The 25723-nt window shown below is 42.3% G+C and overlaps 3 protein-coding genes across 3 annotated transcripts in view; 1 reads left to right on the forward strand and 2 right to left on the reverse strand.

Annotated features, from left to right (window-relative positions):
* Window positions 1-7185, reverse strand: part of LOC103357601 (potassium/sodium hyperpolarization-activated cyclic nucleotide-gated channel 2) — a 32596-nt gene extending 25411 nt beyond the window's left edge. Inside the window, exons 1-3 of the mRNA XM_008282214.1 lie at window positions 5996-7185; window positions 2734-3157; window positions 590-751 (exon numbers count right to left, since the gene is read on the reverse strand). Coding sequence (XP_008280436.1) covers window positions 590-751; window positions 2734-3157; window positions 5996-7185 — 1776 coding nt within the window. The remainder of the gene's footprint in view (window positions 1-589; window positions 752-2733; window positions 3158-5995) is intronic.
* A 3912-nt stretch (window positions 7186-11097) lies between these two features.
* On the reverse strand, window positions 11098-17286 carry rnf126 (ring finger protein 126). The gene is made up of 9 exons (XM_008282215.1): window positions 17190-17286; window positions 16239-16297; window positions 16088-16148; window positions 15758-15996; window positions 15217-15285; window positions 15038-15107; window positions 14543-14636; window positions 13940-14055; window positions 11098-12255 (listed from the first exon to the last, which is right to left on the reverse strand). Exons 1-9 carry the CDS (start codon window positions 17262-17264, stop codon window positions 12103-12105), a joined length of 936 nt encoding a protein of 311 aa, XP_008280437.1. The 5' UTR covers window positions 17265-17286; the 3' UTR covers window positions 11098-12102.
* Window positions 17287-17803: 517 nt separating this feature from the next.
* sugp1 (SURP and G patch domain containing 1) lies at window positions 17804-24973 on the forward strand. Its single transcript, XM_008282216.1, has 14 exons — window positions 17804-17915; window positions 18473-18641; window positions 18835-18938; window positions 19337-19585; window positions 19743-19866; window positions 19958-20058; window positions 21075-21198; window positions 21303-21631; window positions 21834-21940; window positions 22106-22283; window positions 22419-22525; window positions 23613-23758; window positions 24020-24149; window positions 24402-24973. Exons 1-14 carry the CDS (start codon window positions 17897-17899, stop codon window positions 24426-24428), a joined length of 1914 nt encoding a protein of 637 aa, XP_008280438.1. The 5' UTR covers window positions 17804-17896; the 3' UTR covers window positions 24429-24973.
* Window positions 24974-25723: the final 750 nt, after the last annotated feature.

Genomic DNA, 25723 nt, shown 5'->3' on the forward strand with positions numbered 1-25723 from the left:
CCACAAGCTAAGCAGTGGACCTGTGATTCAGTTCAGCGACGCATGACCTCAATCAAAGTGAATAAAAAGTGAGACTGCTCAAAGCCTGTAATGTGCACATGTCCTGCCCCAGAGAGTCAGGTGTGTTGTGCTAATAGTGGCTGATGTAGCTTTGAGCTGTTTGTGTCGAGTAGATGTGAGGAGCTGGCAACAGATATCTGCTAATTTTAAATGGCATCACTTGACATTTGTCAGAATTCACATAGCGTCCGCTGAACTGGCAAGAGGAACTATACAACTGTCTTTTACGTATTTAGTTGCGGACTCAAGGATCTATAAAGCCACAATGATGTGTAAATAAAGGGTATTGTCATAATTTGTGGTTTTCTGCATCCAGGGTTCTTGTTGCAGCACACGACGAGAAAGAGTTTATCATGGTCACAAAATACGGATTGACAGTTAGCCAATATTTTCTAATGATGGTCAGACACTTTGATCAATACTCTGTGACCGCGATTGGCTCTTTCACAATCAGAATAAAAGCTGCAAATCCAGTTCTGGGGCGATATGCACAACTTGGTATGCATGGACACGACTCCCTCATACATACCTCCATCTTGTTGAGGGACACCCAGCAGTCCGAGGGGAAGTCCTGCAGCATGGGAACCAGGAACTGTAGGCAGCCGTCCCAGTGACACAGCAGCAGCATCATACCAATCAGGTTAAAGATCCGCATCACTGCACTGGCCAGGTCATAGGTCATATGGAAGATCTGGAGCAAGAGAATGAGACAGGGAGAGGAGCTGAAACTGAGCGGAGACATGTGGCGATAAAAAAATGTTGGATCTGAAATTAAGCTTTTTTTTTTAATGCTAAAGACCTTGAATGCATATCTTAGTGGCAGTACTGGCTTCCCACTCAGCTCCTTTGGATGATACCAAGTTTGATTAATGAGCAGGGGGGGACAGTTTCCCATCAGCCCCCAAATCAAACACAGCAGGAGCAGGCAAGACATTTGTTACATTAAGATACACGACGTCAGTCAGGGGTTCGGCCCGGTCATATACACAAAACACTCACGCAAGCCTGCAGGCACAAAGATACGCTGTCAAGACAGACTGACGTGCCATCACACGCACACGTTCACACACACAGAGCAACGGACGGGAACCATCATGATCCTCAACAACTGATAGGCTGTGTCGTCTCACACATCAATCATTCTCTGTCGCTGGACAGTCACTTAGGCCAATCACGTATCACCTGACTGACCCCAAGAAGCCACGCTGTCATGCTGTCGAACAGCATAATTGCTGCTTAAATAAAACAAGAACCTGTAAAAGGCCTAAATGAGCAGCAATTACAGCACTCTTCATTGTAAAACACGTGGGAAGGTCTGATAAAGTCTACTTTGAAGGAATAAGAAATGGGTCATTTCTTACTCGGTGCAGCTGAGGGAGAAGTGATACTCTGTGATGGGAGTGATGAGGAATGAGACTGGACATGAATCACATGCGCTGATCTTTCTAAATGCAGCTTTAACCTTTATGAGGTTTTTACTGTCAGCTTTTATCAATCTGTAACTGACAAAATAGACAACGTGCTCATCATTCTTCACCAAAGATGGATGAGAGAAACCGTACTGGCCACAGTTGTGTTGCAGCGGCTGACGCAGGTGTTTGGAAAAAGTTAAAGTTGGATTTTCCACATAAAGTTATGGCGGGTGGCACCGAAGAAGCAGACATTCGAACTGGGCCGCGCCGGCACGTGCCAGCGTCTCATCTCCACCCTCATTCTCCATGCGTCGCGAGTATCGCTTCCCATCATGCACCACTGTGTGTGTATGTGCGCATATCGCATCATATCTTCAGAAATCCAATTATCCAAAGGTCAAGTGAGCAGCCGAGCCCCACTGCGCTGCTCACGACTGCAAAATGCCAACACCAGGCTGCCAATACTGGCATAAGCGAAAAGTCGAGTGATCTCATGACATCATCGGGCCTCCTGCGTCCCAGGCTGTTCTCCTTCAGCTGAAGACAAGAGTCTGAGGAGGAGCCGGAGCAGCACCAGCCCAAAAGGAAAAAAAAAAAAAGTGCAGCTTCCCTTACAGAGTGAATAAAAGCTGAACAGCCATGAAGGGCAGGACTGAGGACGCTGAGTTCAGTCTACATGAAACAGGGATTCTACCTAGCAACAGCACCCATTCTTCACCTCTAAAGTCTCTGCAGAAATACCAGCATCCCTAAGCTTTCCATTTGCCTTAAATGAACACTTAGCGACTTGTATAATCACGTTCAATGGCCTCCTAGTGCTTCATATTATCATCACGCTCTACCTCACCTGCTCTTCCTCTGGTGCCTTAATTGATTAACTATGTTTGCTGTGGTAATAGGCTGCTTATTAGATTGCCTGATGCCACCTGTGGGACTGACAGGTCAGACAGAGGGGTAGGTGGGGGCCGTGTGACAATAACAGTAATTAGAATGCAGCGTTTGTTAAAGCTCAAACATCCTGCTGACATTATACATTTCTCACCAGGTGGCAGGTGAGAACATTAATGCCGAGCCTCTAGGTGAAGGCTACTTGGAGCCGACAGAGAGGCAGATTGTTGCTTTGGTCTCGTGCCAACAGCAGCATATTGGAGGCAAATCAGTGATCTTTGATCGCTGACTACACTGGGCGGCTTCCTACTGTGATGGGAGTTAATATGACACCGTATCTGCTCAGGGACGGACATGAAACGTGTGTTCTTACCTCTTCCCACTGGTGAATGTAGCGTATTAATCTGGAGAGCCTCAACAGCCTCAGAAGACTTAGGATCTTGGTAAAGCGGACGATCCTCAGGGCACGAGCAGTCTTGTACACCTCCGAGTCGATCCCTTTCTCCACTATGAGGAATATGTAATCCACTGGGATGGAGGAGATAAAGTCTACAATGAACCAAGTTTTTAAGTACTTCTTCTTAATGGTTTTAGGGTCCAAAATGATGTCCGAGTTGTCCTCGATGATGATTCCAGTGCGGAAGTTGAGCACCAGGTCCATGAGGAAGAAGGTGTCGGAGACCACGTTGAAGATGATCCAGGGCGTCGTGGTCTCGTCCTTGAAGAAGGTGATGCCCACGGGGATGATGATCAGGTTGCCCACCATAAACAGCAGCATTGTAAAATCCCAGTAGAACCTAGCAGGCATGTGTGTGTGTGATGTGTAGTTGTGGTGTGTACATGGCAGTGTGTTCGTATGGATGTGTGTGTGTGTGTGTGTGTGGTGTAAAGGAGGGAAAAAGAGGGGGGGGAGGGGAAGAAAAGACAAAAATAGAGTGAGATAAGTAAAGGGAGTCGCTGTGGAAAGCCGAAAGCAACAAGAGACTTCCCAACTCAAGATGGAAAAGTGTAAACAAAGTGCTGCAGCTACATTGTGCCTGCCTGAACATGCAGAGAATAATGAGAGAAAAGACATTCTGCTGAATTTACTTTTTTTTTTTCACCCAAGATTGACATGTACTATAATCAGGGTTTGTAAAGCAATTTCTCTGCAAATTTGGTATTTTCATAACACAACAAAATGAATATAAGATCCACTGCTTGAGCAAGTTAAATGTTTGAATTTAATTTGCTCTTCAGGCTGCAACCTCACGATTATCTTTGGGATCAATTTGACGTCATTCAATGTTTAACATCTTTAAATAAGTCATTGACGTAATTCTTTCAGTTGTTTGAAGGGCTATTTACACATTAACTTGGGTAACAATTTGAATTATGACATTTTTCTGGAGGTTTATTGAACCAAAGGATGAAAGATGTCAGTAAATTTGAAGGCAACAGGAGGGTTAAGTGGTGGGTTAAGAGACGGAAAAGGCTTTCATCCATGTGTTTTGTTAAAAGTGGCTTCACTTCCTGTTCTGATCATATTGTTCTATTGATGTTTAACCTTATAAAAACATAATATACATGAATCCAATGACTTTATTATTTGCAACAAAGTGCTGTTATTATTCCAAATGGGGCGATCATTTATGGTTTTTTTGCTACTTATTTTTGTTGTCATTTATTTTTGGGGCTTTATCTGAGACTGCTGATTAAGAACGTGTTACAAAATTCAGATAACATGAACAGAAATTGATTATATGAGGATTTGTGAGGGGCTGTGCTGCATGCTGAATTGGACCAAAACTCCAATAACATGAACACAAATAGACGAATTAAGGAACAGTGAGGGTCTGCGCTTCATAGACAGTACTATTAAAACTAATATAATGAATAGAGCACGAGGACATCACGTTATACAGCTGAGGTGTGTGAGACACAAAAACTGGTGGATTTTTTTTTCTCCTCTGGTGAAAGTCTGAATTTCTCACCACTTCATAACCAGGTTTATGAGGGGTTTGGTTTTTTGCTTGTTTGTTGTTGTTGTTTTAAAAAAAATAAAACTATGCAAAGTCAAGAAGTATCAAGAGTGCAAAAGAGCTGGTTAAGTGAGCCGAGGTAAGGTTCATTTATGAGGCCACATCTGGAGCTCTCAGTGACATTACAGTGTGCATGGACACCAGGGAGACCACTGTCTGGCTGCCAGCAGTGATGTTGCAGGTTGGCAGCTGGGACGGACGGAGTAAAAGTCCTGAGGTTTGAGTCCTTCAGAGGAGGCTCTGCAGGACAGGTGCAGCGCTGAGTCATTACACTGCGACTTATGCAACAAGCTCTGACTCCTCCACTCCACGGGAACAACAATAACCGCCCCGATCCTCGTGTCTGAGGCAACTTTGACGGTGCATGAATCTGCATTAAGAAACAGGTTTGAAGGGGGGTAGCTCTGGCTCTTTGGGCCGAGTGGGAGTTTGCATGGCAAAACAAAAAAACAAAAAAAACAAGAAAGGTCTCCAAAGTGACCTGTCATCAAATTACATCTCTGCTGTTGAGTGTGTGTCTCAAGTTTAGCCCTGAGTGGTCCACTGACTCGGCGTTATGTGATACAAATGGGCCAAACATGAATGGCGCTGTGGAGGAGGAGGAAGAGGAGGAGGAGGAGGAGGAGGAGGAGGGTGGGTTTGTTTAAAGGTAGCGCTCAAAACGCGCGAGCCGACTCCAAATGAGATGGGAGCTGTCCACTCCCTGTGGTGCTGAAACCGAGCCGGAGAGCAGGAAAAACCTGCTGGGTTTCTGACCCAAATACAATTCGGCGACTAATACGTGTCGAATAATAACAACAATTTAAAAAGAAAGGAAAAAAAAAACGCTCACACACAGCCTTAGTCACGAGGAGCACCTCTTGGCTCGTGGATTTCCCGAAATATTTGAATGACAAAATAGCTGCTGGATGTCCAGCCGGGTTATAGGCGCGATAAACAGAGCGGATCCGTCATTAAAATGCAGGATCCGGGGAGCCGTACAGGCGGATGTGTCTCCAGTGAGCATGCTTGAGGTTTTCGCACACTTGGCTCAAGGTGACATTCCATTACTGAGTGCATCACACACACACAGACACACACACACACACACACAGACACACACACACATAGCCTACATCCTGTCAGCACGGCTCGTGTCGCAGAGCACACTACAACGATTATTAACCAGATCCTCCAAAAAAAACATAATGGCATCTGAAATGAACAAGAATCAGCGTCGGAGCGCTGTCCTCTTTGTTAAATGTGCGCGCACTGCAACGAAAAGTCGAGATGTATTAGCAGGCCTGGCTTGTTGAGCATCCCAGACATGCTACTGTACAGACTTGTTTACAACCTTGAAAGGACACTCTTTGCTAAAGTCGATTTGCCTGACAACAGGTTGTTTGCGGGGTTGACGGCAGCCCGTTGCATGTGGATTGGTTGAAATCTCTACAGATTGGGTCTTATGGGACTGAAGGGGAAATTAGCAGCCGGTAGCTCGGAACAATAACCCTGCATGTGTTCCCAGGGAGTGCTTAGGCTACTCACTATAAAGTAAGTTGTAGGTGACAATGAGGACCCTCACGGGCCCCTCATGACTTCCAACGTGCATCCAATGGCAGCCCCAGCTCTTACCTGAAATCGCTGTAAGGGTGGATAATCCAATTTCCAGCTGATTTTACCCTCTCCTGCTCCCTCTCCACTGCTTTTTGACTGCCATACATGCGTAAGGAGAATTTGTTAACTCCAGGCTGCAGCATACTACTAAACTGTCGCTGCATGAAGCTGGCTTGGCTGCCCCGAGGTTCCGCATCCTCGGCGGGCACAATTGGCGGTCCATCCTCCGGCTTCTGGAAAGTGACAGAGTTCCTTGGCTGCTGGGTCTGAGTCTGAGTCGGGCCGTGCAGCGAGGACGAGGCTTTCCGGCTTGGCGCGTTAGAGAAGGACACCTTGGAGTCCTTTTTCTCAGGGACACCGCTGGAGACCGGGGTAGCGCCGGGGTTTGCGCTCTCTCCTCCGTGGCCCCCGGTCAGGGACCCGCCTGGTGTGATCGAGCCGTCCATGCTGGCGGTGGTCGAGTTACAGGCTCCTCGCTTGGCGCTCCCTCCGTCCTCGGCTCTCCCCGACCCCCCTGTCTGCTTCTCCTGCTTGGAGATGATTGAGCGCAGGCTCCCGGTACCCGAGTCCCTCCTGCATTCTCCGTTTTTGTTGCATTTCATGCTGGAAATTGGAGCGACGCCGTTGCAACCATCACCTGCTGTCGCGTTTAAAACCTCTCCCGCGACCGCTGATGCCGACGCCTCCGCCCCAGATGCTCTGCTGGTCTCGCCGCGCTGGGCAGCATCGCCCGGACAGGGTGTCTCAGTAGCTCTGGAGGCAGCAGTGGGCCGTGGGGCGGCAGGAGCGTCCTCTATGTGCGTAAGGCTGGGCTCCTTGTTGGAGTTTCTCCTGGAAGCCGAGGACGCGGCTCCCCCTCCTGGCGTAAAGTTCTTCATCCTGATACTGCCGCCGCCTCCTCCTCCTCCACCTCCGCCGCTGCCGCTCCCCCCGGCTCGGCGCAACCGCGGATGCTGAAACTTGGACTCCTCTTCTCCGTCCTCCGTCTCGTCCATCACGACGTTGCTTGTCACACCGGGCTGCTTACCGCAGTGTGCGCCTGGAGAACCGGAGTCCAGACAGTTCTGTCCGCTGTTGCTCCTTGTGCATTTAGATGCGACAGCCTTGGGTGCGCTGATGTGGCTGCATCCATTGCCGCCCACCGCCTTCTTTTTCATGGTGGCAGCAGACGCCGGTGAAACCTCATTCCTGTCCATGACATTGAGCATATCAAATTTTGCCTCCAATTATGTTTGGAGAAAGCCAATCAGAGATAGAGGGGAGACGGAGAGGGGGCAGCGGGGGGAGGGAGAGGGGGAGAGAAGGGAGAGGGAGGGGTGGACGTGACTTACTTGCAAACTACACTTATATTTTCACTAGTCATCGTGTCAGACATGCTTAAGCGTCAAACTAATTGAGGCCTTTGACTGCGTCAAATATTATTAAACTATTAGCTGATGCTGCTCTTTCAAGCTGCTTCCAGCTGAGGCCTCTCATCCAAACCGTGACCTCCAGCTGCAGCTGGGTCACCTTATCAACTTCTGTCCGGATAAACACACAGAAACACTCACCATGGTGTCAATCACGACCTATAATAAAATCAGAAGTCTAATTGCCACGTGTTAAGGAAAATCAGATGAAGTCGTGTGTTTTATAAGGTGTTTTGACAATGACAGTCTCCTTTGAGCAACCTTACACTCAGCTGGTGTTCAGCGCCCTCTAGTGGCCGCACTGATGGAGCACTGCTGGTGGGAGACAAAATGTTCAGCACTCAGTGATTCTGACACAACTTCAAACGTGGTCGGTGGCACCTGGACAGAAACAGCAAGAGATCCGCAGTGCAGGTCCGTTTCTCTACCAACAAGGTGCACTCGTTGTCCCTGCGTGAACGCACTGAAGCTCACAAAGCACCTTTTCATCCCCCCCCACCACCACTAGAATCTGCTCTTTTTGTCGCAGGTGCAGCTGACACGAGTACAAATATGCACAATTTAGTATAAAAACAGTGTTTGTGCAATCAAAGCATAAAATCCAAACAGCGAGAATACCTGCTGATTTGGTGCTGTCCATTTTTGGCCCCTTTGTTTTGCAGTGGGAATAGAAAATTCTGGGGAGTAATCAATTAGTGATTCTTGTCCACTTTCAGCTGCTGACCCACAAAGCAAAATGATTTAACATTCAGAGCCAGAGTCAGGTACTGCATAATCTGTGCGGATACAACCTGTGACGAGGGTCAACAAGTGCAGCAGAGGTGTTTGTGTACTTGCAAGCACCGACTTCACCTGCACAGTGTGACAGCTGGCGCCACACAGCGCAGTAGTAAATGCACTGCCATCAGGATGATCAGGCATTACACCAGTATGAGTGCATGTTTGTACCAATGGCCAAAGCTGCAGACACACACAAAGCATCATCCTCACACATTTAGGCCATGATAATCGAGTGCTCTGTCACCAGTGAGAGATAAAGCAGCTAACCTGTTTTCTTTGATCCACTTTTGGTTGAGTCTAACTTTGTTCACACAAAAAAAGAAGCTTGTAATGACACAAAACATCACCAGGTTCAAAGATTTCTCACCTGTTTGTCACCATTGCAGGGAAATCACGATCATCATCTCTTTCTCTCTCTCTCCCTCGCCTGTCTTCTTCATTCTTCCCTCTCCGTCACATCCACTTGCTTCATTAGTCACATCTATGCAACATTCGGTGTCACTTCCAGGTAGGATGATGTAGAGATGTGACGTTCCCAAACAGTTTTTTTTTTAAACAAATACACACCAAAATGACAGTGAATCACCAAAAACTGTGCGAAACTAACTCTAGACAAGTGGACAAGTGCTGTGAACGGCCCAGAAACACGTTGGAGCACATCGGGACAGAAACCTAATCAGGTCCATCCATTAATCAAAATGTGTGTTAACCCACATAGTGAAGATTTAGTGATGACCTTACTGGTGTGGAGTAAAAGACACACACAAAAAATCCTGAAAACAAAAGAAACCGCACCATCTGTAAGTCTTTCCCACAGTTTTATAACAATTGATGGAGCACTAAATTCTAATATTTTTCCTCCACCAAAGCCTTGTAAGTGAGCCACTAACACTCACATGCTTTTTATATTTGCAGTGGGTGGCGACACCTCATCTATTTGAACTGACAAGTCTAAGAGCTTCGGCAATAAAATCTAATTTGTTATTGCTGCTTATTTAAATAAGAAAACCTCACAGGTCGCTGCAGTGACTCAACCACCACCTGCTTGTTAATTATTTCTTGGCTCAGTGAGAATATCTGACAAACACATCTTTGTTGCACTTTCACCTAAATGTAAGAACGGCACGTTGCCCGCTTTTAGGAAGGTGCTTCGAGACCTTTGAGTCATCTTATCAACGTTAATTTGGGTTTATGTGAACATCACGGCCCTAAATGAAGAGTAATGTTGAAAATTATGGAAGCAGACTTGTAGCGACTATCACTGCTTCTTTTGGGAGATTTCATGTTTTCTGTTTATTGTACTCCGAGATATGCTCAGGGACTTTGGAAATTCTCTTTTCTTATCTTCCAGCTTGTGGGTTCATGGTCAAGATTTTGCCTCAGTAATGAGTCACCGGGTGTATTTTTTTTTTTTTTACCACAGTTTAAACCTGATGACCTCACACAGACAACATCCATTGAATCCATGACTTCTAATACCAACTGGATGCAGCAGTGATAATGGAAGTTTGCCCAATTACAGGAAGCATTTGTAGGTGTTTCACTCTTGATCAGTTTTAATCAATTCTAATTTATTATGTCAATATTCTAAATAAGCAACAAAGCATGACTAAAGTGCCACAGCTGCAAACAAGAAGCTGAATGGGACGCTGCAAGACTTTTAAGTCATTTCATCAGCATTCATTTGGGTTTTGTCCACACTACTGTCCACCATAAAAGCTATTGTTGCAAATTATTACAAGGACAATAACCACAGTTCATTCATCTCAAGAGTTTTCTGTCTTTTAATTCTACTCAAAGATACGTCCACAATATCAGTCACTTGGAAATGTTTTGTTTTTTCCCCGTCTTTATGATCTGTTCTTCAATGGTGACTCACCAGGTGTATTTATACCACAGTTTAAACCTGTTCACCTCACACACACAATGTCCAGGTATGACGTCTGATACTAACCATAGGAACTGAAGCCAAAACACCTTTAATTAATGAGATTCTGATCTGTTTTGTGGAGGAAACCAAATCTCTGGAGAAATGTTTTGACAGACAGCTTTTTCAGATACTACCGTTCTCTTTAAAATGTAGAGATTCACATTATGCATTGCCGTTCAAACTGTCCAAGCTGTCACAAAAACGTTGATAATCCTACGGCCAAGTCTGGAGCACTTGCCGTCTGTTTGGAAGAGATTGATTGTGGAAGTACAGCGCCTTGTTTGTGGCATCACGTTCGGAGGACAGCGGCTCTGATTAGTGCTGCTACGGCTCGTTCTATACCTCCTGATTACTGCTGCTGCTGCTGAGTTTCCACTGATTTTCTCTTGGTCACTGATCTTCCTGTGTCCTTTTCCATCTTTGTGAAGTCTCACAAATCAGATTTTTCAATTCCTCTGGAAATTCTTGTCCATGTGCATGCAGACAGACAGAATCCACAGCTTTTATACTGTGGTGTTCACGAGTCGTTTTGTTCAATTAAGCTGTAAATCAAAGGTGTTCTCAATTTAGTTTCAGTGATAACAAGCTTTTGAGCATTAAGGCTCTGATTTGGGGCCTGTACTGTCAATTTAACCTTTCCAAAACATTTGTGTTTGAATGTTCATTGGATAAAATATTTGTGAACTTATAGAAATAATGCACAATTTGAAAGATGTGACCATTTTAAATCATTTAAAATGTAGTTTATTTTTGCACTTCTATTGTATGCTAGTCTCTTTGGCATATAATTAGAAGTTTGGCAAGTACTTGACTTAAGTTTGTTCTTGTGACATAATGAATGTTTATTGAAGATAAAAAACAGCATCTAACTCTTTTTGTGCATCATTAAACCTTGAGCATTTTCCCCACCAATATGCAGCAGTATTTAGTCAATCCTCATGTTTTCAGTTTTACATCAATCACTGCTTTGAATCTGCACATTATCACCAGAAGCCCCGAAATCAGTTGGTTTTAGCACTTTATTGTGACTGTACAAAAATTCAGTAAATAAAATAATAAACACTTTGTTTGTGAAACACATTTGGCCAGTTCCATAGAGGTAAGATGATCCCTTTCCTTTGTTGTCTTTTTTGTTTGTTTGTTTGTTTTCTTTTATATTGCTCAATTTGTGTTTTGGGTAAGGGTTCAATAAACACACAGGCTTGTGAAATTGTTCACTAGAGGAATAAAAATTATGCCCACTTCTGAGCTGTCATGATCTTTACCTTGTCACATCAAAAACACCATGATTAAGCTCTAATAAAAAGAGATTCTAATTGTTTTTTTTTTAAGAACAAATGTGTCCTAAAAGACTTATTTAATGCAAAAAGCTGAAAAAAAAAATCCTGCTTGTTTTTGTTCAGTAGTTTACCCAGATTCACATTCTCAACATCAGACATAATTTTGTGCAAAATAAAGGTGCAAATAAATAAAAAAATCAGATGCATACTCTTAGTTTCTTTCTCGCAAGGTTTTAGCTTGATCCATTAGCTGTACAGTGGCTGATAGTTTAAAATGAATTTTCTATCTACACATCTATGGACTCTGCACCACCACAGGCAATGTTTTAAAAGAGCATCTTGTCTTGTAAATATAAAAATGTGTCCCAGCCTCATGGCAAAGACATATTTCCATCAAAAAAGCAGTCCACTCTGACTCAAACTCTGCTCCACGTCTGGTCACAATCCCACTTGTTTTTATTATATTTCACATCCTTCCTGGATTCTCTTCTAACTCAGTCTCACCTCCTCATACACTCGGTAACAATAGCAGCAGGAGTTGGACCCAGCGTCCGTTCAGCACAGGGGGAGGAATGATGACTAATAGTCTGCAACAGATTCCGAGTTCACCTCGACTCATCGTCACCTAGAACTGAGACAGAAAACTGTCCCGGTCTCAGCTGTAGAGAGAAGCTGTTGGGTCTCAGTCGGGTGTGATGTTTTCGGATGTGAGGTGGTCGTGAAAATCTAAGAGTTGCTGGCAGCATTTTCGTTGCTAGGTGAGCTCGGGGAGGAAGAGGAGGAGGAAGAAGGAGAGAAGTTCATTCCTGATAACCCTGGTGGGTCTGTGGCTGTGTTTTGTCCACTAAGACTCTTCCTGCACACAGGACACGTATCGTGCTGTGAGAGAGGAGGATCAACAGGTTATTAATCTGGTGATGGCAACAGCATCCAGTTCTGCTGCTGTCTGACACAGATGACCTGGTTCACTTTCTTCCACTCTCTTCTCTAGCCTCAACCTGAATAATTCAGCAGCAACTAACCCAACACTGAGGACAAAGAATATAGCATTTTTGTTTTCTAACATAACACAACTGCACAATGCACACTAACTAAAGCCACTCCAGGCAACATATGGATGACAGTAGCCTGACTTCAGATGAACAAAAAAATGGCAGTAGGTGTGGTTGAGCTGTGAGCTGATAATATAAAGTGGTGTATTTATCTGAACAATCTAACTGCTTCTACCAGCAGCTTTAGTGACTAAATGGCTTCTGCAGAACAGATACATTATTTGCTCCTGATGTTAGATCAAAAGGAACCTGGACCATCTCCTCTACAATAAGAAAACACATTCTTCATTCAATAGCGCATTTTTAGCGTCAGAGGAAATTTGTGAAATCCAGGTTTAAGAAATGCAGTGATTTCTTTCTGCCCAGATTATCAGAAGATGATGGTTGAAAATGAGGCAAGTCTAAATGAACGATGTCAGACTAAACTGTGGTATTACAATGTTCAACTGTTTTTTTTTCGTCTTCAGGATTTGCATGATACCTTGTCCTAACACTAGAATTGAATAAAAACTAGGACACAAGAGCATCAGTGGTTCTGCCACTCTATCGCGAGTTACTACATCTACTATAGCCGACAGTTTGTTAGCATGCCACGCAAACGCATGTTCCCTGCAGATGAGCTTGGTCTCCTCTTTTCAATATCCCAAGAATGATGAGATAAAGAAGAGGTGCATTTAGACATTATGTGAGGAGCACCACCAACACCCGCCTCTGCAGTGGTACTTTTACATCAAGTAGTTTTCATTGGAGTCAAATGGCAAAGGGGGCTGACCAGACTTTCTTAATACCCAGCCTTCATCCTCCTGCTGACATCTAGTGTCAATATCTGCAGTACATGCCCTCCATTAAGTGTAAGATGCCTTGTGTGCTTAGTATATTATCGTAGGTAACTTAGGCCATACTCCATATCTGCAGTAGGTCTGTTACTTCACATCTAACCTGCTTGGTTAAAACTAACTCTGGTGCATCTGCAGGGTTCATTTGTGCCTGTCTGGAAGTTGTTAATCAGGGCTTTCAGCAGACACAAGCCCAGTGTTTCAGAGCAGAGAACACTGCTTACTTTTATTTAGAGTTTTCAGATTTCGAAAACTAACTTTGCATACTTCTTTTGTTTTTGTTTTTCAAATCATTAAAATTTGGCTGGGTGGTTAGCAACACGGTGTTCTGTGGCGTGACAAACTCAGAGCAGTTTTTTTTTTTGTTTGTTTTTGTTTACTGCTTTACATCGACTGCAGGTTTAGAGTTCAAAGCAGCAAAAGTTAATAGAAACACTGCTTACCACCACTACTTAAGCCCAACTAAAACTGTGAGCTGTTATTTTGCAGTTAACTGGTTGCACTGTTGTGTATTTAGTAAGAGCTTCACAGTTATACAAAAGCGCAATCTTTTATAATGAATAAATGATCAGAAACAAACCTGGCAACACAGCTTAATGTAGCTGATAGTAATTAAATACCATAAATAATGTCTGATGTCAGTCTGTTTGGGACGTTCATATTAGACATACATACCTGTTCCAGCCACGGTACTATACAGTCATTGTGAAACAAGTGATTGCATGGTAGTTGCCTAACACTCTCTTCAACACTGTAGTCTTCTTTGCACACGGGACACTCTAAACCAGCACCTGCACAAACAGAAAACGAAATACCATCTGTCTGAGTGCATGAGCGCCACAGTCACAGCTGCACTGAGAATTCTAGTCTAAGCTTATGCTGTTTGACGTTATGCAGTGTTCTGCAGTGTAAGGTTAAACTCACTACATTCATTAAACATGATTAGAAGTCAAAACAGATCTACATTTACTGTACATGTAGGAATTTTCCCTCATTAGTCCCTGATGATGTAAAAATAAAAACCATACCGTTAAGACAATTTCAATCAGGAGCTATGTTACCATTTTATAGAAAAATTGAATCTGCTGAAAGGCCTTTGCTAATGGGTTCATTTGTTAAATGGTGTGTGTACAGAAAACAGCCCTGATCAAAATGAAGAATGTTTCTGTTCTGTTAGAGAACACAAAAAAGCAGCAGAATTGCTTCTGGTGCAGACTGGGTGACATACAGTGAGTGATTACCTCTACAGTCATGTTTGAAAATGAGAAGTGGACTTACCCACATGTTCCTCTGTAATGGAAATGGTAGGTAAACTTTTTATTCTTTCTCTGTCTGCAGGAGGAGGACCCGTGTTTTCAAACTGGTTTAACAACTACAAGTGAAAAAGAGCATAACTGTGGTGAATGGATTATCTGCATGGATACAAGGTTATTATGTAAAAAAACAGCTTTTAGACATTCTTTTTTGATAAATAGCTGAACACAAGTTCTTCTCAAAGCTTGATTTTCCAGGTGCAGCGGTACATTCATGCAATAAAGAGTCATTCGTTTGTTGCCAACAGAGTATCTTGTACACTGGATTCTAAAAAAAAAAAAAAAGACAACTTCCTGAAACCATTTTAAGACTATGGAGCCAGGTATCATTTTACTGCTATAAAATACATTTCAAATCATTCAATATATTGTGAATTATTCATTTGTGATGTATGATTATTGAGAAGGCTGTTAGGTAACTGCAGCCTTCCATAATATGCTAGAATAACATTTTTCATACTTGTGTAATTATAGCATCGAGTCCATTGGCACCCCAGGCATAGTCCATTGGATTGGAATGTAGCATACCCCTGTGAATCAAGAAGGTGGGAAGTCAGAAAACAAGAGTTAACACAATAAACACAGTTTTAGTAGCATAAAACAAATGAGCAAATGTATATCTTAGATTCTGAAACTTACCATGGTCCCATCCCGATATTTGGCATGGCTGTTGGTGCTATGATTCCATTTACTAGCTGCTGAATTATTCTGCATTAGGAGAAACATTAAGAAAAAAAAACATCACTTTCACCAAGCATTCCCTGAATCAAACAGAATCTCAACTTCTCTTCATATCTGACTTAGACATTTGGAAAATGTCTCTACATATCTACAATTGTACTGCTCACTAAAACTAGCAAAAGCACATATTTGCTGTTTCGTATTTATAGGAGTAGCTGCTCTTTGTTAATAAGATGACAAATGTTTTATAGTATATATGTATTATATGAGATACTAAGCTTTTGGTAAGAGGCAAAACAGAGGACTTCAACATTCTACATGATGTTTAGAAGTATCTAACCACATTATTTGGTCATATTCTAAAATTGGACATAATGTTGTTTATGTATTTCTTTGGTCATAACATATGAGGTATTTAACACTTGCACACACTGTCAGAAGCTGAATTGTTTCCCCGTACCCTCGTCCCACACACAGTCTACTGCTGAAAATGTCTCACCCCTCTAATGTGGGCACTCCTTCGTGACGCGTACCCTGTCGCCGAGGAACATGTCGACCCCGCGGTTGCCGAGCACTGTATCGTTGCCGCGATGCCATTTCCCTTTCTCTCCTATTTTCGGTCTCTCGGTTGTCCTCTGTGGGCAGCCGCGTTCGAAGGTCGAAGTTTTCATCAAAAATCCCAAGGGCGAACGGACCATACCCGGAGGGAAATGTGAATAAGTGTTGGTGATCCATGCTCTAGTTGTAAAGACAGAGGCAATGTCAAATTGTGGTGCAGAGGGAAAAGAAATGTTTTCCTGGGTCAGCAGATTTATCAAGTCACACTGACCTCAAAGGCTGGGCGATTTTGATCAGTGGAAGAGGACATGGATGCAGATCCATTTTCAGTACTGCATGAACACAGAAAGTGAGAAGCCTCAGACACCTACTTAAACATCAAACTAAAAAAAATTCACAAGACACACAGAGATCCGTCTTACCTTCTTTCATCAGGCAGTTCCTCAATAAAACCAGATTCACAGCGTGGACACGTGTAGTCCTACAACAAAAAGATAAATGCCAGTCTCTTTTATGTATACACCATACCTAACAAAAGCCCAGCTGTTAATTATGTCTGTATTCTACTCCAACAGCCCAGAATGAAAACCTTTCCTCATGAGGATTAAGTTTGTGTATTAGAGAGATGCTGGGTTAGATCTAGGTTGGTGGCTGATGAATTGTGTTGTGTCACCCCGAGAAGCGCTTTAATAGATGTGAGCACTTCCAATGAGTAAATATTGTTTCCTGAGGGAACCCTGCCACTCGACTGAGCAGCTTACAGACTATAAGGTAACTGTTACTGTAACATTCAAGAAGCTTCCCATGAAAAGCTGTTGTCTGTTGTCACACTGCTGTGGCAGGCAGGCGAGCTGTTGCCACAACAGCAGTGTGGACTGACACAAGGGACACTGTGCAAGTTTCACTTCTTTTTGGGGTACAACCACAAGAGGGTAACGACAGGCATTATGGGAAAGAAATGTCCACTTACAGTTTTTTATATTAACTGAGTGAAAATCCCAAACCATGAACAGGAACCAGCTAGTCGCCCCTACGATTTCTTTCTTTTTTTTTTTAAATCAGCTAGCTTGTTTAACGCCTCCCCTTTAATACCTGTCAAGGTGTTAACGTGAGCTCTGACTAGCTGCTATTCAGTATATCACAATATAACTGAAATTCTATCTAAAACCCAGAATCTTAACATGTGTGTATCCGCCAGCTTAAATACTGACTCTTAACTGTCACTCTTCCACTCCGTCGCTGCCTACAGTGTTAGCATAACTAGCGTAGCGAAATAGCAGCAGTGAGTCGACGTGACTCTTGAGCGCCAAAAACACACACATAAAACCACACAAGGCCGAATATCATTTCTCATTTTTCACGCAAGTCCTTACCGGTAAACGCGGACTAATCTCTGCTGAACACCGGTGACAAAAAAACCGGCAGGGCCGTGGGGGAGCTTCAGCCATTTCTAAGCAGGAGAGCAGTTAGTACGGTGCGGACGGTAAGCGGCAAGGGACAACAAAACCCGAATATAGCAAATGGGAACGACGGAAACGCACGAACACCAGCGAACCGTTGCCATGACAGTGAAGAGACGAGGACTTCCGGTTTAAGATTTAAAAGTCCTACATGGTGAAAATTCATTTTTATCTCAAATATGAAAGCATAACACTGGTAGATGTGACTAATGTCGGGAGGAAGAGACTGCATAGCACGTTATGATACACTGTTGGAAAATATGCATCAAAAAGAAAGCAATTAATGAAAACTGAAATTTGCTAAAAATGGAGGTTCTACGAAACAACTCAAGAAGTGACCGCTATCAGATTCTATTCCAGCACCTTAGATAAACCAGTCTGATCGAGATGATATGAGGATTCCCCCCTTTGATGAAAGCTATGGATAGCAGACTGTACTGTTTGGATTTGTGTTTGCGGCGCTCAGTCTGTAAGTAGAGACGATGCTTTTATTTTGGAGAGCTGCGGCCGCCGTGTTTGTTAGCAAATTCAGTTTCAGTTAGCTTCACGGTAGCAGTCGAAGGCCTTATTGTCGTCCGTGTGCGCTGTTTTCGAAATATACTTTTCCTGCTGCTACGACCATGGAGTCTGGCGATGCAGGTAAATCTTACACTGATGCAAATTCTAAATATGTAGCAGTAGCTCCAGGTGAACACAGCAGTCTGTCAGGTTAGCTGTTAACATTCATTAGCTTGTGTAGCGTTGGACGCCTCGCCTACTGGCTTATCCAGTGTACAGCGTAAGCTAAGTTAACTAGCTGTCTGGTCAGCTAAAACCAAGTAACCTAGCTGCCAAAGAAGAAGGTTTAAATCATTTTAAGTTTTCTCAATAAATACCCACTTTCGACCATAGTCCGTAATGTTCACATTTATTGTCATAAGCATATTTTTAATCCAGTTCAAAGGGAGTCAAACAGCAAAAGTTGCTGTTGTTTGAATCAAAAGATTTCTTGTACGCTAGCCTTGCACACTTATGTATAAATTCATTTTGAAGGTGTAATGTTGCATGGAATATACCTTTACCAATGTTCATTTTAAAGCCAGTTAATATGAGATGATTTGCACATTTTATTGAATGAAACTGTCAGAAAGTGTCACCAGCTGTATTAACAGGATTGTTATTGTCTTACATTCAATTTTCTCTTAATTCTGTTAAAGGCCGAGGAGGCTGGAAGTCCAGGCAGGTTCACCCACAGAAAAGCAAGATGAACATGAATATTCTCCGTCAAGAAAAACTTATAGCTCAGAAGAAAAAAGAGATTGAAGCCAGAATGGCAGAGCAGGCAAAAATGAATGCGCAATCCACAGCCAAGCCCCTGCCTACAAGGTAATTATACACATTCTCATTCAGCACAGATACACAAAGTCCAAACACATGGAAATCACTTTATTTTTTTTAACCTTTGTGTCCGGTTCTGTCTGTTGGTATTGTTACGCATGCAGATTTCTTTGACATCAAGGATGACCTAAAATTCTAACAAAGAATATTTTTAAATGTTTTGTCCACTTTGTCTCACCAGTTCTCTCAGTCTCCAGGGAGCTTCCTCAAATAAGTTTGCAAATGATGGAAGCTTCTTACAGCAGTTCATGAAGATGCAGAAGGAGAAAACTAACAATACGTCTGGTGAGTACCTTAATCTGTACTGTATTTATCAAAACATGGCATCTCTATCTTGCATCTCTTATCATGTCATGTGACTTTGTATTTTGAAATACTGTGATTTTGCATAGCCAGGTTTAGCAAGGCAACAGGAAGACTTGGACACATGACCTTGTGGTTTTGGTTCATGTAAAAAAACTTAGAAGGAAGTCCTTGCCAACTGTATAATAAGTGTAGATCTTTAAGACGGCATCTGGCCCAAAGAAACTGGTTTAGAATACCTTGAGAGGACAGTTAACAATACCTTACCTTGTTTTGTTTACCTGAAAACCATTACCATCTATAGCAGAAGTAGTAATGGCATTTTTCTGAAGGCTAGTACTAGATGTTTTCAAACGTGTCCTTTTTCGTACACCCTATAGGTCCCACCAGTGATGCCAAGAGTCCCTCGACCTCGACATCATCGCCAGGAGGAAACACATTGCAGAAAAAGAGCATTTTTGTTGGCCAGCGGCCTGGCCTTGGGGTCAGCAGCATGCTTAGTCAGTTCAAGAGCTACTCACAGTCAAAGAAGGCTCCCGTTCTCAGCCAGAGGCCGAGCGTGTTTTGCTCTCCAGATGGTGAAGATGAGGAAGAAGAGGCCGATTACTCCAGATTCTTGGAGATGAAAGGTAATTCAAGGCCTGTGTTTTCTAGTGTATCTCGGGACAACTCCATGACATGGACATTTCAGTGCATCCTCTGCGCACTCCAGTGACACAGTTGCCTTGTGACTGGCATTTTGTCATTTGTGCCTTTAGAGTAAATGTACTGATAGCCTGCTTAAAGTCTCTCCCCCAGAGGATTCAGACACCAGACTCATTATCAACAAGATGGCCTCTTTTGTGGCGGAGGGAGGACCTGAGCTGGAGAAAAAGGCCAAGGAGGACTACAAGGACAATCCTGTTTTTTCGTAAGTTTGAAGGACGTTGCAGCTTAATGACAGTTGTTTAATCCTTGAGAGTATTTTTGAAACTCATCCAACTGTTGTCCTTGCCTTTCAGATTTTTATATGATAAGAGCAGCCTGGAGTATCTCTACTACAAAAACAAAGTTGCAGTTTTGAGAAAGGAATTGCAAAGACCTGAGAATACATCAGATAATGGTAAAATTACATTTATTTTCTGACATTCATTTTTCTTCTTTGTTTCGCTCATCCTTCCTGTCAGAACTACTAAACTGCACAGAGACTGGACAGCTTTTCAATACAGCATTTGCAGATTTATGTGAAGTTATCAAGCATTACAGTGTGACTTTAGGGACACACAAAGAAATTCTGATTGTTATTGTTATAACGGGGATTACAGTAGCCTTTAAGTCATGTGTCATCATACAGCCAAGTTAGTATCGTTTACTTTAAACCCATTTATGACAGATTATCGCAACAGAGTTCACCAACAACTGATTAGTTTAGGAGACCTGCACGAGAGGGTCTTTACAATCAGTGTTTTGAATGAAAATACAATAACATACCCATGTGATCCTTATTTCTGGTCTCTGACTTGAGTAAAACTGTGCTATTGACAGAAGTATTCAGCTGCACTATATGCATACTGGCTTTCAAGATCAGACTTTCATACTGAAAAAAATTGAGTGACAGCCGTATTATCGTTATGGCTTTCCTATCAGACTACTGTTTGTTTCAGGCTGTGCATATACTGGTAGTGGCTTCTTTAGCTTTCGTCTCTTGTGTAAATCCTATTTATTTTTGGATCGGGCTTTGAAAGCTGCTAATGCAACATGGGTAAATTCAGATATATATACTGTTTTGTCATCTCTTAGTTATGCCAGATTGGATCATATTTAATTCATGAAAACATAGTAAATACTCTTTCTTTAATTGTGCACAGCATAATGCATAATACAAATGCAAGTTTGACATTGTAACAGTACTGTATGTGGTGCAGCTACTCAGAGCTTTATTTGTTCTTCATTTGTTACAGTAAAAGCCTCACATCCATACAGTTCCCCATTTACCACCCCTGTCCCCCCCTTGCTCCTCATCCCCCTTTCCTCTTCTTATCCCCTATTGGCTCTAGACTGGTGGTGTGTGAGGGCCAGTTGAGTACGGTACAGTAGTAGAGTGTGAATTGAGTCCCAGTACTAATAGGCTGCTTAAAGTCTCCCCCCCAGTGGACGCGGAAACCCAGCAGGTGGCTGAGAAGCTGGCCAGGTTTGTGGCGGAGGGTGGCCCAGAGGTGGAAGCCATCGCTGCTGAGCGCAACCGAGAAAACCCCGCCTTCAGGTCATTTGCTTTATATGTGACTGTGTTCTGTCATCCTGACAATTTGTTTTTTTTTTCCATAGCATTTGATTTGTCTCACAAAATATACATCTTTCCTCCTTCAGTTTTTTATATGACCCCCAAAGTCCAGCCTTCCATTACTACAAAGAGAAAGTTCTGGAGTATCGTGCTGAAACCTCGCAGAGCTCTTCACCTCCAGCAGCAGACTCCAGGACAGAAACCCCGCGACCAGCTGCTCCTACAATACCCGCATTCCCTCCGCTGCTGAACCGCACATCTGTACCCCAGATTCAAGAGTCAGAAACTCCACCTGCCAAACGCAAGAGAAAAAGCAGATGGGGCTCTGAAGATGACAAAGTCGAGTTGCCCATGCCTCCCGTTATTGTTCCAAATGAGATTGTTGTTCCAGACCCGAACGCACCCACTCTCTCTGGTACATAAACTTGTGATTTTCTGCACTGTACATATTTGCATGTAAAAAAAAAAAGAAAAAATGTATGAACCCTTTAGGGCCATGCATGGTAACACAAAACCTAAACTTTTTGATTTACATTTTATTGATATATTTCAGCGTTTACCATCCATGCCAATAGAAAATTTACAAATGTGTAAATTTGTGGTGACATCTGTTTCAGCCCAAGAGCTCAGAGGCCTTGGTTATAAGAAGGGGAAGCCTCATGGTCTGGTTGGTGTGACTGAACTATCTGAAGACCAAAAGAGACAAATCAAAGAACAACAAGAGGTACAAAAGTGCCTTTTTTTTTCTTTTTTTTTTTTTTTAATGAATAATTGCTGAACTTCACTCTAAAATATTAGACTGCACTCTTTGTCTACTGTTTCAAACATCATTCACACTCTAAATTCAGAGGTACTACATGCACTGCTGTCTGTGTTCTGTAACCCACAGATGCAAGAGATGTATGAAATGATCATGAAGCATAAGCGTGCGATGGCAGAGATGCAGATAATGTGGGAGAAGGCCATCAGAGATCACCAACATGAATATGACAGCGATGAAGAAGTGGACCAGGAGGCAGGCACCTGGGAGCATCGGCTACGAAAGATGGAAATGGAAAAGACACGTGGTGAGTCTGACCGACAGCCTGGAAAATAATTCATGTGACCTTTAACACGAGCAGCTGTTGTTGACCGATAATCAGTTTATATTTAAGTGACATGCTTGGCCCTTGCTCTAAAATCCTTTTGTGTTTATTTTCCAGAGTGGGCAGAATCTTTGACAGAAATGGGTAAAGGGAAACACTTCATTGGTGACTTCCTGCCTCCCGAGGAGCTGGAGAAGTTCATGGAGACTTTTAAGGCACTCAAGGTTAGTTTTGCTTTGAATTTTTCTCAAGCCTCAATGTGAATGAACTATACGGGCTGACTTACATACATTACATACATTAATTTTGGGGGTAAAGATAAACAAAAAAAAACCTTTTGAGTCCCAGAAGATGGCCCTCAACCATAAATATTTCTAAAGAATCTACCTTAAAGCACTGTAAAACTTGTTTCGAACATTTTTAGTGTAATTTGTAGTGGCTCTTTACGTAACGGTCTTGCATAGTTTAGTAGAGGTGGTGTTAGTTTGAAATGCCTGTAAACAGGATTGTAAACACCCAGCAATGACTTTTATTTTCAAGTTGTTTATCCAGGTCAGGGGCACCAAAGTTATAGCCAGCAGAGCAGCACAGACTACGCTTTTCCCAGCAAATTCTTGTAGCTTCTCCTGAGGGATCCCCAGGAGGACACTATAATAACCCCTTGTTTATTTGAAAATCTGATAGATGTGGCACTGTGGTGGCAACCTCACTTATTATCCCTTTTAAAAGTTGAAAAACAGCACTTTATGTCAGTAGAGATTTTTTTTATCTAATGCAATTTGTCTGCCAGAGGCATGGGAAGTTAGCGATCAAACAAGACTCAGGATGTAGCTGTTAAATGACACATAGATCATTTGAGTCCAAGTGTATAAAAACAGAGAAAAATCCATTTTGGGAAGTATAGAATTTCTTTAGAATTTAGATGTTTTTGCAGGTTGTATTCAGTGAAGACAGACTTATGGAGTAATATGAAGACACAACATCCCTATTGTACTGAACAGGCTCTGATGACAAGCAGTGCTCATTCTTTTCCTGTCGAATCAACCAAACAAAACCTCTGCTAAATTAGTAATAAGTAATATCTGCACCCTCCATCTGTGCATGTGACACTCATTGAGGATCACAAACTTGATCCCATTTTTATAGTTGTCGTGCATTTTTAAACGGAACAAGAATCTTGAATTTGTGTTTCCACTAAAACACAAATTCTGAAACATTCTTAGTTAGCACAAGAACATAAACCACAATATTGATTTAAAATATTCTCTTCTGTTTTGCGTGAATGCACAACTCCGTCTTCTGGACTCGCAGGAGGGACGAGACCCCGACTACTCAGAATACAAAGAGTTCAAGCTGACGGTGGAGAATCTTGGTTTCCGAATGCTCATGAAGATGGGCTGGAAGGAAGGTGAAGGCCTCGGAAGTGAAGGACAGGGAATCAAGGCTCCGGTCAACAAGTGAGTAGTCAACATTCTTATATTCACATTTTACTGAAATGACTGTAGTAATGGAACGACTTTCCCTATGTTGGAACGTCCCCTCAGTTAGAGGTTATCTCATTGTATTCATCATTCATTTTTTTTGCCTTTTATTTGATTCACACTCCTGACTTTTAAATGCTTTCCTAAATTGAAGTAGTTTGTTTAACAGTAACACTATATATTTGTTAGCTCTCAAACTACAAAGCTAATCTTGAGTGTCCCTCTGTCCCACTCCAGGGGAACAACAGCGATGAACGGAGCAGGATTCGGAGTTGAGCGTCCAGCCGAGCTCACAAAAAGTGACGATGAATATGACGCTTTTAGAAAGAGGATGATGCTAGCCTACCGCTTCAGGCCAAACCCACTGGTAACATCTGTTTAGTGTTTTCTCTTGTTGTAAAAATAGAATGTAAATTTCCATTAATCTATGCAGATTGCGTTTATTTTAGATCATTTGACAATGCACGTAATCACTGTGTTCTAACATAATCAGCTGTAGATTTTTGTAAAATAGAAATAATCGTAGTTTTTTATTGCGTCGCTGATCTGCTCAACATAGTCACGTGTCCTTTGCTACAGTATTTGAATTTATTCCACTACTTCTTTTTTCTCTCTACAGAATAATCCACGGAGGCCATATTACTGATGCGGAGGACTGTTTCAATTTTGTTTTTTTTTCTTGTTATTCATACCTTATAAAAAAGTCTGCATATGCCACAGTCCTGCTTGTTTGTGAAATGGACACTGTTGCACTGTAGAAATTCTGACATTTCAAGCGTGTGTACAAGAGGGTTACAAAATCTGAATATCAAATGAAGATTGGTAGGTTTTCCATTACATATGATGTTTAATTTAAAAAAAAAAATGCTTTCTTTACATATTTGATCACCTGTTTTGTTACATTTCCGTTTAATACTGTAATAACTTAAAATATATGAAGTCACACATCACCTGCCATGATGTCTGAACATGTTCACTCTTCAGTTGTCTTTTAAATCTTTGGATTCCCAACTAATTAATCTGTATTAGCACACAAACTTCTGTGTAATTCTCACTGTGCTATAATTAATTTTCACTTCCTTTCATGATGTGCTACAGTGTTCACAATAAAGAAACGACCACTTACTGAAATGCAGAATTGTCACAGATGTCTTTACAAAATGTGGTAAATTAAAACTACTGTTCCTATCAGTTTGTTAAGTGTTTATTTGGAAACAAGCAGGAGCTAAGATACCCTCGTTTCAGTTCATGGCACACCTGTGTGCTAAGTACAGGTATTAATGTCGTCACGTTGATAGTTTGATCCTTGCTCATTTCTGCATGGCTCTGGACAGCAAGTGAGCCACGAAGTCGAGCTGACCAGGCTCAAGAGGCCAGTGGTGAGGAGGGTGACAGATCAGTGAAATCAGACCTTCAGTTTGCCATTTCCCCAGAGAGGTTTACACGGGATAAATATAACTCCAAAATCCCAGCTAAGCAAGAGCCACTGTTGGCCCCATCATCAATCAGAGCCAACTTACTGTAAGTCATAGGAGGTAAATAAATGTGCTGGATGTTTAGTGGCTTGTCGAGGTAAGATGGATGGATGTAGGGATGTGTGTATGTTTTTTTTAATTATTATTATCCATAAATTATGTGCTCTGTAAAATGTCAGAAAAAAAAAACAGAAAGAAAACTGGAAAGTTCAAAGGGGATCTGAGTACGTGGCTTGTTCTGTCTGAAACTTTCTCCCAAGAAAATAAAATAAAAATATCTTTAAAACAAAGTAATGAAATCCTCACATTTGAGAAGCCAGATTAGAATTTTATTTTTATTTTTTGCATAAAAAGTAATGAGTAAATATTTGCTGCTATTTTTTATGCATCAATAAATGGAGTAATTATCTAAGTTTCAGTTGAATGAATTAGGAATTTGTGGGGTCATACAAGGACGCGGATTTAA

The sequence above is a fragment of the Stegastes partitus genome, unplaced genomic scaffold (genome assembly GCF_000690725.1).
Source record: "Stegastes partitus isolate 25-593 unplaced genomic scaffold, Stegastes_partitus-1.0.2 Scaffold264, whole genome shotgun sequence".
NCBI lineage: Eukaryota > Metazoa > Chordata > Actinopteri > Pomacentridae > Stegastes > Stegastes partitus.